The sequence below is a fragment of the Oncorhynchus gorbuscha genome, linkage group LG10 (assembly GCF_021184085.1).
Source record: "Oncorhynchus gorbuscha isolate QuinsamMale2020 ecotype Even-year linkage group LG10, OgorEven_v1.0, whole genome shotgun sequence".
NCBI lineage: Eukaryota > Metazoa > Chordata > Actinopteri > Salmoniformes > Salmonidae > Oncorhynchus > Oncorhynchus gorbuscha.
In genome coordinates, this window is record NC_060182.1 from 74,738,199 (window position 1) to 74,754,557 (window position 16,359).

At 41.7% G+C, this 16,359-nt stretch overlaps 1 protein-coding gene across 1 annotated transcript in view; it reads left to right on the top strand.

Annotated features, from left to right (window-relative positions):
• Positions 1-16,359, top strand: part of LOC124046567 (gamma-aminobutyric acid receptor subunit beta-1-like) — a 67,115-nt gene that overhangs the window by 12,962 nt on the left and 37,794 nt on the right. Inside the window, exon 4 of the mRNA XM_046367084.1 lies at positions 9,374-9,594. Within this exon, the coding sequence (XP_046223040.1) occupies positions 9,374-9,594 (221 nt within the window). The remainder of the gene's footprint in view (positions 1-9,373; positions 9,595-16,359) is intronic.

A 16,359-nucleotide genomic window follows, 5' to 3' on the forward strand; every position in this document is an offset into this window, starting at 1 on the left:
TTTTTCTTTCCAAAGCTGTCAATTACATGCATAGTCGAGCATCTTTTCGTGACAAAATATCTTGTTTAAAACGGGAACGTTTTTTATTCAAAAATTAAAAGAGCGCCCCCTATCTCGAAGACGTTAAATTAAATAAATAAATCAAATCCTACAATGTGATTTTTCTGATTTAAAAAAATTAATAAAACATTTCTAATTTTGTCTGTCATAGTTGAAGTGTACCTATGATGAAAATTACAGGCCTCATCTTTTTAAGTGCGAGAACTTGCACAATTGGTGGCTGACTAAATACTTTTTTGCCCCACTGTATTTGAAAAATACCCTGAGGATTGATTATAAAAAACATTTGACATTATGTATATAATTTGGAATTTTTGTCTGCGTTGTCGTGACCGCTCTTTCCGGTGGATTCCTGGGCATAACGCACCAAACTAACGGAGGTATTTGGATATGGAACAAAAGGAGAACATTTGTTGTCTAACTGGGAGTCTCCTGAGTGAAAACATCTGAAGATCATCAAAGGTAAATGATTAATTTGATTGCTTTTCTGATTTTCGTGACCAAGTTACATGATGTCAGTGTACTTATTGTTTTGTCGAGCGATCGATAAACTTACACAAACGCTTGTATTGCTTTCGCTGTAAAGCATAATTTCAAAATCTGAGACGACAGGTGGATTAACAAAAGGCCAAGCTGTGTTTTGCAATATTGTGATTTCAGGAATATGAATATTTTCTAGTAATATTATTTGACTGTGGCGCTATGCTATTCAGTGTTGCTGATGACAATTATACCGGATCCAGGATGGGTGGTTCAGAGAGGTTAAACTTATCTTATAAAAAAACAATCAATCATAATCACTAGTTAACTACACATGGTTGATGATATTACTAGATATTATCTAGCGTGTCCTGCGTTACATATAATCTAACTGAGCATACAAGTATCTGACTGAGCGGTGGTAGGCAGAAGCAGGCGCGTAAATATTCATTCAAACAGCACTTTTGTGCGTTTTGCCAGCAGCTCTTCGTTGTGTGTCAAGCATTGCGCTGTTTATGACTTCAAGCCTATCAACTCCCGAGATAAGGCTGGTGTAACCGAAGTGAAATGGCAAGCTAGTTAGCGCGCGCTAATAGCGTTTCAAACGTCACTCGCTCTGAGCCTTCTAGTAGTTGTTCCCCTTGCTCTGCATGGGTAACACTGCTTCGATGGTGGCTGTTGTCGTTGTGTTGCTGGTTCGAGCCCAGGGAGGAGCGAGGAGAGGGACGGAAGCTATATTGTTACACTGGCAATACTAAAGTGCCTATAAGAACATCCAATAGTCAAAGGTTAATGAAATACAAATGGTATAGAGGGAAATAGTCCTATTATTCCTATAATAACTACAACCTAAAACCTCTTACCTGGGAATATTGAAGACTCATGTTAAAAGGAACCAACAGCTTTCATATGTTCTTATGTTCTGATCAAGGAACTGAAACGTAAGCTTTCATACATAGCACATATTGCACTTTACTTTTTTCTCCAACACTTTGTTTTTGCGTTATTTAAACCAAATTGAACATGTTTCATCATTTATTTGAGGCTAAATTGATTTTATTGATGTATTATATTAAGTTAAAATAAGTGTTCATTCAGTATTGTTGTAATTGTCATTATTACAAATACGTTGAAAAATCATAATCGGTCGACCTCTAGTCTCTGGTACACCATTTACTGTATATTACTGCAGTAACTACAGTATGTGTGTCATGGGGTGTCTGATTAGGTCCTTGTACTCCATAGATTTGATCTCTATGAAAACAGTGAGGGAGTAGGGCGTCACCAACACTATAGACTGAGATGACGACAACACAAAGATGTTGTCAGAGAGTCTGTTTCTCCATCTTTTTTTCATTTGACACATTAAAGTTGGGGGGCTCATTGATACGTATTCACAGTAATAGGTGACATTTCCCAGTGCGAGGCAGACTGCTGCAGTGGAACTGCACTCTTTCTTTGTGCTTTCTCACCATTCAGTCCTGGAAATAATGCAGGTGAAGAGATGAGTTGAGACATTCTTGCGCTAAGAGCTCTGTGAGATTAATTTAAAGCAAGTAACTTAATTTTATTTAACCCCTTGGTGAGCCTGAAGCAGAGCAGATGGGTGAATGCTGCGTTTTATCTAATCTGTCCCTTCAGTTCTGTCTGTACTGTGAAGTCCTGTCTTGTACTGCACTGTACTGATACAGTACCACACAGTGCTGATGCTGTCTATCTGTAGTACAGAACACTGGGCCTTTTTATAAAGCAGTACGAGTGCATTCTGTTCACCATCTTGTTCTGCAGAAGTAGCTTAAGAATTCACCGAATATTAGTGTGAAGGAACTTTGAGGGCGTCTTGCTGCTTATTTGTAAGCCTTTTTAGTCAACTAATGCATGTTCGAAAGCACGTGTTTGGTAGCTAGTGAGAAAATTATAGATTTAGCATTCCATGGATCCATTTTCTGAATAAGAGTGAGAGCTAGGATTTCATCACACATAGAGTACACACTGAGCCTTTTAACAGCTAGATCTGACCACCGTTCTAGTGTAATTCCATACCAGAGTAAGACCCATTAGACTGGAAGTTAATGGTTCCCCATCTGATTAGATGTCAAGAGGCATTTCCTATAAGGAACATCACAGGCACTGCTCAGTCAGTAGGAGCGTGGGATAAAATAGGAGGCGGCGCGACAGAGGGCACTCAGGGTTAATGCTAAATGGAATCGTTCTTCCCTGACCCAAGCCTCTCAGGAGATCTAGAAGATAGAAAGTCACGAGAGGAAGACAGTCTGAGAAACGCCTTTCTGCTCTATTCATTACCAAGAGAATCTTCATGATAGTTTTATTGAACTGTCACTTTCTTACATGTGTATGACTTCATGCAGAGGTGTTGGCATGGAAACAAGGGGAGAGACGGGACTAGAGGAGGAGATGCCTATTGGTCTAGGGGACAGGAAGAGGTGGGGCGTGTGTGTGTGTGGGGGGGGTGTAATTAATTTGAGTTCCAGTAGACTTTATTTTGTCAATTAATTGAAATTTCAATTAATTTGACACCGTCTCTGGTATGCATACATTTCTATTCCTTGCCATGCCTGTCTGTCTGTACATTCTAGTACAGACAGTCTTATCCAAGGACTTTTAACACAGGCTTCAGTCCACTCAAACAGCAATGTCGCCTGCAGTAACACATGGTGACAAAATCTGAGTTCTTAGTTATGCTGTGTACCCAAGTTGCACTCATGTCTCAAAAGGACATAGACATTACTAAAATCTTGATCAATAACTCATTGACAGTAAATGTATGAAAATAAGGCCTAGATTCAATCCGATCAAGCACTAACCTGGCAATAGCAGACACCCGAATAGCTGATGTTTTGGCGGTGTAGGCTATATAGAAGTAATGATGCTCAAATTGAAAATCATTGAACAAAAAAATGAGGATTTCTATCAGCCTAATCAAGGTGTAGATTACACCTCACATTCCAGTGTTTGAACTTCTAAACAAGGCTGCATGGAGTTTATCTTAATGTGACGCCGTGCAGCCAATGGCAATGTGCACTTTAGGTAAACGGCAGAAGCTTGTAGATTTGAAAGCTCAAATGCAGTTGCACCGCTGACACCGCCAAAACAACAGCTATGCTGATGTCGGCTAAAGCGGATCAGATTGAATAGAGCCCTTAGTCTTGGATGTCCTTGAAACATAATAACACAGAACATTATACAGGTTTTTAACTGCAACCAGTGCTGACATTTCTCTGTTACACAAAGCAGATTGGAGATTCCTCTGACTTGTGAGAACCGTTTGGTGGGATCTTCGAATTTGATTGAAAGATGAGTCTTGAGTTGTGTCCTTCACTTTTCTTCATTGGCACGTCCGACAGCAGAAGAAGCTGCAGAGACCTTTGTCAAAACTTTCCTCAGTGGGACTGAATTGCATATCATGTTTGTTTTTGTCAGAGATCCAACCCTGTTTGGATAGTGTCAGCCAAGATGGAGGAATTCCTACCTCAGAATCCTCTTATGTCAGCTAAATACATCATATGCAAGAGCTGAACCATGGGACAGTTAGACAGCAAATCGTTACCAAACCACAACAGGAATAGTCCTATGCAACATTTCCACACAAGACACCGGGAACGATCAGAAGTGTATACTATTGATAGAGAAGAATAGATGCAGATGTTTGTAGTCTTCTGAGGGTGCTGCACACCATCGTGGAATTTGGTACTTTTGTGTTTGTGTTGGTTCGCTTACTTGTGTGTGCTTCCATGCATGCATGCATGAGTGAACACTGCAATGACGCCCAGCTAAATCTGAAGCAAGTCTGCTCTCATGCAATGAACACCATTCATCCAATGAATATCTGCAGATCCAGTTGCCAGCAACTTTTTTTCATCATGATTGCCAAAAGCCGCAGAAGTTCTGACAGTAACTAGGCTGGGAGGGAGGACTGCGCCACCATCTCTACCCCTCTCCTCCCACCCTCGATCCTGTGATGTCTGCACCCATAGATGGGCATGGATTGGGAGGAATTAGGTCACGAAGAAGCACACTGCAGAGGGGATAGCGTGGTGCAGACGTGCGTAGGAGAGAGCCCATGTTGTTGTCCGCGGTGCGGTGAAATATGGAGAGGAGTAGAGGTGCACTCACTTAAGGTCTGCCTATCATACATCAACAAAGGAAATGGGGGTGAGAGGAAACATGCCAAGGGCATTGCCTGCCCCTGTTTCCCTTCCTGTGTGAGTGTGTGAGAGTGTGTGCGTTTACAGTGCAGCAGCGGGCGCTCTGCTTTAGCGCTCTCAAATGCATAACGCTATTCCACTCACGTTTAAGACTTTGTGCTGTGGAAACGCTGAGGTGCCAGAGTGATGATGGGAAAGCGGGCGTCGAGGGAAACAGCTGTTTCTAATAATAGGCTCCAAGGAAAGTGTTCATCCCCAATGAGGGACAGAGCTGCAACGCCCCCTTCCTCTCCTCCTCTCCTCCTCTCTCCTCCGTTTTCTGTTCCCAGCCTTATGAGGCAGCAGTTCTCACTTAAAGTTATGTCATCCCAGGTTTATGTTGCTCACTAACAGTTCCTGTGGATTTCTAATTCCCCTATCTGTTATTTATTGGTTTGCATGTAAGGTACAGTAAGAGGCTTGTAGCTGTACTTTCCAGGTTTATGTAATCATACCTGTGTTATGATGGTGATAGAGCGAGCATTAAACATCTATCATATTTTTTTATTCAGGTTGCAGGTTCTCCTATACAGCAATTAATTAGCAAATCAACTATGTTATGTTCATTTTTTATTTCTTGCTCACATCTTAAAGGCCCAGAGCAGTCAAAATTCAGTTTTACCTGTGTATGTGTCCTATTGTACAACAGCTGATGAAACTGACACTATAAACATGTTAAAAATGTGATCAGTGTTATTTCTTCATAGAAAATACAATCTGCACAGGACCTTCTCATCAGCCGTTTTTGCAAGGGTGGAGTTTCTTGTCTGGTGACATTACCAGGCGTTAAGTTAGTTAATAGACCGATAACAAAGCGAGTTCCAAAATGATTTTCAATAACAGCTAGTTTTCCCCTCCCCACTCAAACCACTCCCAGACAGTCATAGCAAAAGTTTTGCTTGCTATGTAGTTTTTTTATAAAAATCTATTTTTGTTACTTTTTGACAATGTTAATTGAAACCTGTTACAGTAAAGTACTTAATTGATACCCAGAAATGATTTGATGCTGATATTAAAACGGCAGCATTGGGCCTTTAATCATGCACATTTGAGTGAGATAGCCTGTATTTAATTTATTATGTGGTTATATGAATCCAATGTGAGATTGCTCTGTATGATCAGGACCCCCACAATTGAAGGAGGGTTCCATATTCTGGGTAATAGTGAAAATAATTACTGTAACATCTGCATTCTAGAAGCAGTTATATCTGACACCTGGTGGAGGGTTGACAGGTACAGATCTCTTGGCCCTGATCATACACATCAATCTCATATTGCATTCATCATGTTGTCTCTTTCAACTGTCTGAAGAAACTACTTTTAATTACTAGTGCAGTCTAAGACCAAGCAGCAGGCATGTTTTAAAGCAGACACATTATTTAGTCTGTCCAAACATTTAGTTTGTCCATGAATAACCAACACTTTTTCCCTTCATAATTGAATAAGAGAATAAAATATGAAAATGTAACTCCAATAAGCTTTTTTTCCCAGAAAGTTTATTTCCCTGAAGCATGTTCTGAAATGCCTGTATAAGCATCTTCACAAACTGCAACGAATACTGGAAAGCTTGAACGCTGTGAGTGGAATCTTAACTGCAGCTTTGCAACCCAGATTAGATTGACAGAAACCCGAGTGATGCAACTCTGCCCTGCCAGCCCTCAAAGAATGTTACCAGCAGTTAAGTGAAGCATTTTGAAGTGAGTTTCATCAAAATGCCTGCAAGGCTTTTTGGATGGCTGATATAAATGATCTCCATTCATTGTTAATCCTTTGTTTTTGGTTGGCCCTGTTCCCGCTGTCCCGTCAACAGCAAATCTTCAGATTGGGAAAAGATGCTGCAGTGCTGTCACTAAGATCAAACCGCAGCAGCGGCTCATAAAGAGCCATATTTAAGACGGGCCCAGAAAAGAGCCCTGGGGAACACCTCACTTGAACTTTGATAAAAAATCTAAAGAGAGCTAATTGAACATTAGATAACGTATTCAATCCTGCCAGATTAAACATTTACTATTATTATATTCAAAGGCAATGGCATTTATTGTATACTGTATATAACAAAGAACTTTGAAATGAGACATGGGTATTAAAATGTACTGTCTCATGTTAGTTCTCATTTCTTTCCCACAGTATGTTTTACTTTTTGTCCTCTCTTTATTTGTTACTCCCTCTGGAATTTCACACTGGTGCAAACGCTGGGTAAACCTGGCACACCATTTTCAATATCAACGCAGTACCAAATTACAACAAACACAGTTAAGGCCTTTCTCATTTAGCTGGTTTGCTGGCACGTCTCTTTCTCAACAACCTTGAGTGATCTTGAGGACCTTGTGCACCTTGGCAACTGTCTCTGTCGTCTAATGATCAGCTCTGTTATTGTTATTCCCCACCCTCCTCTCACTCTCTTGCACTGTGATACACACCACTCGATATGCAAGGGAAGATACCCTCTGATATCGGACAGTGTGTTATGGCAGAGCCAAAATGTTAGCCCTTCATGTTGCACCTCCAGGTTTATTGAAACATCATCCTTCTTCTCTCTCATCAGTAACTTCCCAATGACTTATCTAAACTAGCTTGAAACCCGACTGAACGTTCAAACTTAGCCATTGATAGTCACAACAATAGCTCATAACGGCATTAATCTCATTATGCTCGTGCATGTAGCTGTTATAAGTATAAATGTAAACCCGAGAGAACAACAGAACAGAGTAAACAGGTAAAAAGAGGCAAATGTTCAGATTGACGTTTGGGGTGCTGATGCAAGGGTAGAGAGAAAGGGGAGAGTTTGAGGGCAGGACTGGATGGAGGGCTTGACAGGAGTGACAGTGGGGCAGGTGATGGAAGTAGAGTACTGTAGCTGCTCAGCCTCTCCAAGGAGCAGAGGAGCCAATTGGAGCGAGCGAGAGTTGACTGTTTGCTGCGCTTAATAAGAACTGACGTTACACAACAGAATCCACCTCAGCAGTATGTGGCCTTATTGCAGTCTGTGGTTACCATTTTTAAAAGAAGGTGTGCACTGTGTGGGAGACTGCAGTGCAACCCCGACTGACAGCAGAGACTCAGTCTGGAGCATTGGTAACACACTCACACATATATACATTTAGTCATACACTCATCCAGGGAGTCATACACAGAGACAACCCAACCAGACAACACACAAAGGACATACAGTACATTTAGAAAGTGTTCAGACCCCTTGACTTTTTCCACATTTTGTTATGTTACAGCCTTATTTTAAAATGGATTTAATAATTTTTGTTTCTCTCATCAATCTACACACAATACCCATAATAACAAAGCAAAAACATGATTTTAGAAATTGTTGCAAATGTACAAAAAATAAAGCATAAGTACATAACTACGTAAGTAGTCAGACCTTTTGCTATGAGACTAGATATTGAGCTCAGGTGCATCCTGTTTCCATTGCTCATCCTTGAGATGTTTTCTAAGATTAAGAGTCCATCTGTGCTAAATTCAATTGATTGGACATGATTTGGAAAGGCACACATCTGTCTATATAAGGTCCCACAGATGACAGAGCATGTCAGAGCAAAAACCAAGCCATGAGGTCGAAGGAATTGTCCATAGAGCTCCGAGACAGGATTGTGTCGAGCACAGATCTGGGGAAGGCTACCAAAAAATGTCTGCAATATTGAACACAGTGGCCTCATTTCTAAATGGATTAAGTTTGGAACCACCGCCCGCCAAATTCAGCAATCCGGGGAGAAAGGCATTGGTCAGGGAGGTGACCAAGAACCCGATAGTGACTCTGACAGAGCTCCAGAGTTCCTCTGTGAAGATGGTATAACTTTCCAGTTCTACTATTGCTGCAGCACTGTACCAAAAAGGTCTTTATGGTAGAGTGGCCATACGGAAGCCACTCATCAGTAAAAGGCACATAACAGCCCGCTTGGAGTTTGCTAAATGGCATCTAGACTCTCAGACCATGAAAAACAAGATTCTCTGGTCTGATGAAACCAAGATTTGACCTCTTTGACCTGAATGCCAAGCGTCGTCTGGAGGAAACCTGGCACCATCCCTACGGTGAAGCATGGTGGCGGCAGCATCATGCTGTGGGGATGTTTTCAGAGGCAGGGACTGTGAGACTATCAGGATCGTGGGAAAGATGAACGGAGCAAAGTACAGAGAGATCCTTGAGAGGATCTGAAGGGAAGAATGGGAGAAACTCTCCAAATACAGGTGTGCCAAGCTTGTAGCGTCAATTTAATCGCTGCCAAAGTTGCTTCAACAAAGTACTGAGTAAAGGGTCTGAATACTTATGTAAATGTAATAATTCCGTTTTTTATTTTCAATACATTTGCTAAAATAAAAAAATAAAAGGTTTTTGCTTTGTCATTAAGGGGTGTTGTGTGTAGATTGAGGAAAAAAAACAAATTAATAAATGTTAAAATAAAATAAGGCTGTAACGTAACAAAATGTGGAAAAAAATAAGGTGTCTGAATACTTCACAAATGAACTGTACACACAGTGCCACAGCCAACAGGCACACTGTGAACACTCCAACAACAGAGCGCTAATCCCTCCCATAAACACTATACATCATGTACTTTCCTATTGTGTGCCTAATCATCCCACCCTTTCCTCTTCTTCATCTTCCACCCCCCTAGGATTACACCATCACTATGTACTTCCAACAGTCCTGGAGGGACAAGCGCTTGTCCTACACAGGGATTCCCCTCAACCTGACACTGGACAACAGGGTGGCAGACTCACTCTGGGTCCCTGACACCTACTTCATCAACGATAAGAAGTCCTTTGTGCACGGGGTCACAGTGAAGAACAGAATGATCCGACTTCATCCTGACGGAACTGTGCTCTACGGCCTCAGGTCAGTGTGTGTGCATCAACATTATGTGTTCTTGGGCTCCTATGTCAGTGTTTTTGTTTGAGGTTTGTGTGTGTGTGTCTTTGTCTTCGTGTCTGTGTGTGGCTGGTTGAAAAACATGCAACCATAGCTCCTACACAACATCTCTTAGTGTGTGGGTGCTGCAACTCTACTGCAGAAACATGGGCAAGAAAACCCTCCATTCCTCAAAGCCCTCTCAAACAGCCGTTGCACTTTCTCCTCTGCCTCTGGAGCGTGAGAGGAAGACCCAGGTGGTGAATTATTTATGGAGCCGTGCTCCCCTGCAGTCCAGAGCACAGCAGCAGTGTAGCCTCGTACTCTACATGCTCCCCTCCTCGCCTCTGCAGGGCTGAGCCGTGCTGAAGCCAGCCGCGCCGAGCTAACGAAGGGAATTGAAGGGCAGCCACTGTCAATAATGCTGTGGAGATCAGAGGGATTCAGCGCTTTGGTGGGGGGGAATGATGACTTGACAGTTTTTCTAGTTAGATATACTTTTTTGGAGCTACGAGGCAGAACTGTAGGGTTGGTAGGGAAGATCCAATACATGTTTATTACTTCAGTCGGGGGGCATTTATTGTAATCATGCCCGCGCTGAATGTGGATTCTGTCAAACGTGCTCTTTTGAGGGGGTTTGTTCAAGCCAAAAGGTGTAGTTTGTTTGGGAAGACATTTGTGTTGTTTTCGTTATCCAGCAGTACCCTGGACCATCAGGGTTGGATTAAAGTAGTCCTGCTCTACCCAATCACTGAAATTAATTGATCAATTAAGTGTGAGGGAGAAAGGAAAACCAGTGGACACTGAGGCCTTTGAGGACAGAAGTTAGTCACCCTCTGCTATAGCAAGTTAACTGACTTAGTTAAAGGCTAGCTGGTAGTTCTGGGAGATAACATCTGTCTCAAATTCAGGCAAGATTACATCACCACAATAATCTGACTCAGATTGACCTCATCTGCTGAAAAGACACTAGGGGGTGTGATCTGAGTCACGGAACCAATGTGACCGTCAACTGGAATCAAACCCGTGTTGACAGCCAGATGGGCCCATCTCAAAAAGGACAGTGTTAAGTCTGATCTAGCCATTAGCTCTGAAAGCTAACATCTGGCGCCAACATCTGTCTTCGGGTCTCCGGGGTAGGTTACATCACGGCAGAAGCTAATGACAACAAGGCAATCAAGCCTATGAGCTACGTTAGCATGAGTTTCTGTGACTGCACTCGACGTCTAGATGAGGGCAGTTTGTGTGGTTCAGATCTTTGTGAGGGAGCTACAGTGTTTTCTTCAACTCCATGTGACTTGTTAGGTTAATTAGGGCTGAGGGGGAGTCGTGCGTGGAGTTAACCTAGTATGGTGTTTGAAAAAAAAGGTCTTTGATGTGTCATTTGATTAAGCATGGGTTTAGGCAACATGCATATTGGCTGTACCCATAATACATCTGAGGGGTTATTTTTGGTTTATAGGTCTGTAGTATCATTTGGTGGCAAGGCAAATTTAAGATAATTTGTTCTTGTTTCAGTTGTCGCTAAAGGATTTGGTAATATGTATTAGATGGCTGAACAGCATGCTCCTGATTGTTTACTGGCATGAACATGTATGACAATAAAAACATCGTTATCAAGGTAACATTTAGGACCGGATTCAAACCTACCAAAGCAATGTTTATGCAACTGCTTTGTTTACACGTCGAATTCCAATTCACTCCATGAATGGACTGAATTCAAATTCAATACACACCATCCCCGTCTTTAGGCAAACACTCAACTCACCTTAAGCCTTCCTTAGTCCTTTGAAGGGCACATTTAAAGGTAGACTGATCAACATGACATCATCCTACACAGCAGGACAGATTGCCACTATTGGCTCTTCCCAGTTTGAGCATGCCCACATACTAATAGTCTTGGCAGATTTGTATTCTGTTGTTATTGACGTCTGTAAGCAGGAAGTAGCCCTTCTGTGCATGATGACGTCTTATTGCCTTGTGTACCTTTAACAAATCCTATTGATTGACATTTCAAGCTAGCCTACTGTAGAAAACCACGTTAGCTTGGTTTGAGTTGAGTGGTCTGCCTGTTGCTTGAGCAGCAGTGGCCTGGGTACTGGCTGGCACAGGCCTGTGGAGACATTCATTAGCGATAGCCATGCCTCTCAGGAGGATCAGGTGATTCACCCTGCTGGCGCCGGCAGCTCCAGTCTGCCTCAACCATACGCTGCTCTCCCCAGGAGCACTACCAGGAAAACCTGCTCCGCTCGCCTCTCATCTCCAGTCCCCATCTCTTTTGTCTCTCTAAGAGGTAAATGTTGCCCAGTGCATGCAGTTATCCAGTGGTACTGTACTGAAGTGTAGATCCCGTGTTGGTACCAGTTTAGAGTTACAGTAACTAATAATGCTTCAGCATCATAGTTCTCCCCATGTCCCTGACCACTGCCATAATAATTTGTTTTTTAACAATAAACAATATATCTTTGTTATGGCGCTGTCATTTCCTAGGATACGTTATCCGTACAGTGTATTTGGAAAGTATTCAGACCCCTTGACGTTTCCCACACTCTTTCTTACATTACAGCCTTATTCTAAAATTGATTAAAAATAATTAATTTCCAAATCAATCTACACACAATACTGACAAAGAAAAAAACGAATACAGTTTTTTTTGGACATTTTTGCACATTTATGAAAAAACAACCTGATGTCGAGGGAATTGAGGTCGAAGGAATTGTCCGTAGAGCTCAGAGACAGGATTGTGTCAAGGCACAGATCTGGGGAAGAGTACCACAAAATGTCTACAGCATTGAAGATCCCCAAGAACACAGTAGCCTCCATCATCCTTAAATGGAAGAAATTTGGAACCATCAAGACTCTTTCTAGAGCTGGCTGCCTGGCCAAACTGAGCAATATGGGGAGAAGGGCCTTGGTCAGGGAGGTGACCAAGAACCTGATGGTCACTGTGACAGAGCTCCAGAGTTCCTCTGTGGAGATGGGAGAACCTTCCAGAAGGACAACCATATCTGCAGCACTCCACCAATCAAGCATTTATGGTAGAGTGATTAGACAGAAGCCACTTCTCAGTAAAAGGCACCTAAACAAGATTCTCTAGTCTGATGAAACCAAGATTGAACTCTTTGGCCTGAATGCCAAGCGTCATGTCTGGAGGAAACCTGGCACCATCCCTACGGTGAAGCATGTTGGTGGCAGCATCATGCTATGGGGATTTTTTTCTGTAGCAGGGACTGGGAGACTAGTCAGGATGGAGAAAAGTACAGAGAGATCCTTGATGAAAACCTGGTCTAGAGTGCTCAGGACCTCCGACTGGGGTGAAGGTTCACCTTCCAATAGCACAACGAACCTAAGCACACAGCCAAGACAATTTTCTGAATGTCCTTGAGTGGCCCAACCAGAGCCCGGACTTAAATCCGATCAAACATCTCTGGAGAGACCTGAAAATAGCTGTGGAGCGATGCTCCCCATCCAACCTGACAGAGCTTGAGATGATCCACAGAGAACTCTCCAAATACAGGTGTGCCAAGCTTGTAGCATCATACCCAAGAAGACTCTAAACTGTAATTGCTGCCAAAGGTGCTTCAACAACGAACTGAGTAAAGGGTCTGAATACTTATGTAAATGTGATATTTCAGTTTGTTATTTCGTAATACATTTGCAAAATTTTCAACAAAGTTTTTGCTTTGTCATTATGGGGTATTGTGTTTAGATTAATGTGGTTGGGGGGGGGACGATTTAATCAATTTTAGAATAAGGCTGTAACGTAACAAAATGTGGAAAAAGTGTAGGGGTCTGAATACTTTCTGAATACACTGTACATAACTTTCCGTTTATGGCGATTTTGTATAGTAATTTTGTATAGTAATTTAAATGTAAAAACTAAATTCTGAATCAAGCGTTCTTTTGCATATCAGTTCATAAACCATGTGCCACGGAATCGTCACATAGAAGATCTCATCCCAAATATTTTGCAACCTGTATGGCGCCGCGATAAACATTTTGGTCCTTTAGTAAAACTGATGTTTTTTTTTATTTATGAAAAAATACAAATCTACAATTTCGTCTTTAATAATGGGCAAACAAACTAGTTCCCTACCTTCTCCACCTACCACTTGCCTCCTCCATTTTTTGTGGTAATGCTGCATTGTTGGTTGGTATTTTAGATAGAGCAAACATTTCCAAAAATGTTTGTTATATGCACCTGTGATATCATCAGCAGAGATAATTATTTTATTTTTTCCCATTTTTTTCCCCAATTAGTATATTTGAATTTAACCATATTATTTGTTGTAATATTTGTTGTCTTTTCTGGAAGATGAAACCAGCTTTGTGTGGCTTGTTTTAGAAAGGGAGATATTTTGACAAAGGTTCCATTTTCAATGAACTGAAATACCTATTTAAATAAATGTTACATAAAAAAAAAAAGTGAGAGGATGTAATCTGGATAAAGGGGAAAAATGACATTTTTGAACAAGGGATGAACCATTCTTACACCCGAACTGGTTCTCCAGTAGATTAGTAAGTATAATGTTTGCATGATGGTTTTAGTGAGAGGTTTATTGCTTTAATATTTAATCATTTTAGCCCCCCGAACACATATTCGTTATAGAAATAATCACGTTTTGTCTGGCTTGCCATTCCAAATACAGTAAAATCTTTCTTGCTTAAATAAATTAAAAGACAAATTGTTCGGCGTAGGCAGGGCCATAAGTAAATGGGTAAACTGGGTTTTGACAAAATAACGAATCAGGGTGATTTTTCTACAAATAAGACAGGAATTTACCTTTCCATGGTAGCGAGACCTTAGCTGTTTTTGCTAAATTTCGGTTCAAATTTGTTGTATTAAGTTCCTTTATTTCTTTAGGGATATGAATACCGAGTATGTCCACTTCACCTTCAGACCATTTTATTGGTAAAGTACTCAATTGTCATACTTAGTAAAGATACCTTAATAAAAAAAAAATACTCAAGTAAAAGGGAATGTCACCCAGTAAAATACTACTTGAGTAAAAGTAAAATATTTTAAATAGCATTTTTTTTAAGTATTTGATTTGAAATATACTTCAGTATCAAAAGAAAATGGAATTGCTATGTACTTAAGTATCAAAAGTCAAATTTATAAACCGTTTCTAATTCCTTAAATTAAGCAAAGTACGGCACCATTTGATTTTTTATTGACATATATAGCCAGGGGCACACTCCCACAAAGCATTTGTGTTTAGTGAGTCCGCCAGATCAGAGGTAGTAGAGATGACCAGGGAAGTTCTCTTGATAAGTGTGTGAATTGGACCATTTTCCTGTCAAAATGTAACCAAGTACTTTTGGGTGTCAGGGAAAATGTATGAAGTAAAGTACATTATTTTCTTTTGGAATGTAGTGAAGTAAATGTTGTCAAAAATATAAATAGTAAATTAAAGTACAGATACTGTCATGTTTTGTCTTAGATTGTCTTGTCATTTTGCTTTTCCCTCTGTTCATTTTCCCCCTGCTGGTCTTTTTAGGTTCGTTCCCCTTTTTCTCTCTCCCTTCCTCTCTCTCTTCTCTCTATCTTCCGTTCCTGCTCCCAGCTGTTCCTATTCCCCTAATCAATCATTTAGTCTTCCCACACCTGTTCCCGATCCTTTTCCCTGATTAGAGTCCCTATTTCTCTCCTTGTTTTCCGTTCCTGCCCTGTCGGATCCTTGTCTATCGTTCACCGTGCTGATCTGCGCACCTTACTGGCCGGGCTCCTCACCGGTCAGTGTGTAGTGGGGCCCAGCTATCTGGGAGGCAAGGGCTGATTGTTCTAACAATTACCAGAACTTTAAAGAGGAGATGATTCGGGTTTTTGACCGTTCAGTTTTTGGTAGGGAGGCTTCTAGGGCCCTGGCTTCCCTATGCCAAGGTGATCGATCCATAACGGATTACTCTATAGAGTTTCGCACTCTTGCTGCCTCTAGTGACTGGAACGAGCCGGCGCTGCTCGCTCGTTTCTGGAGGGACTCCACGCAGTGGTCAAAGATGAGATTCTCTCGGGGGAGGTTCCTTCCAGTGTGGACTCTTTGATTGCTCTCGCCATCCGCATAGAACGACGGGTAGATCTTCGTCACCAAGCTCGTGGAAGGGCTGCGTCAATGTTTCCCTGCTCCGCATAACCATCTCCCTCCTCTGGCTCAGAGACTGAGCCCATGCAGCTTATCCGCATCTCGACCAAGGAGAGGGAACGGAGGATCACCAACCGCCTGTGCCTCTATCAGATGGACATTTTGTCAATTCATGTCCAGTAAAGGCCAGAGCTCATCAGTGCGGAGGGCTACTGGTGAGCGCTACTACTCAGGTCTCTTCATCTAGATCCTGTACTACTATGTTCCATCTACGCTGGACCTTCTACATGCAGTGCCTTGATTGACTCTGGGGCTGAGGTTGTTTCATGGACGAAGCATGGGCTCGGAAACATGACATTCCTTTCAGACAGTTAGACAAGCCTAGCCCATGTTTGCCTTAGATGGTAGTCATCTTCCCAGTATCAGATTTGAGACACTACCTTTAACTCTCACAGTATCTGGTAACCACAGTGAGACTATTTCTTTTTTGATTTTTCGTTCACCTTTTACACCTGTTGTTTTGGGTCATCCCTGGCTAGTATGTCATAATCCTTCTATTAATTGGTCTAGTAATTCTATCCTATCCTGGAACGTTTCTTGTCATGTGAAGTGTTTAATGTCTGCCATCCCTCCCATTTCTTCTGTCCCCACTTCTCAGGAGGAACCTGGC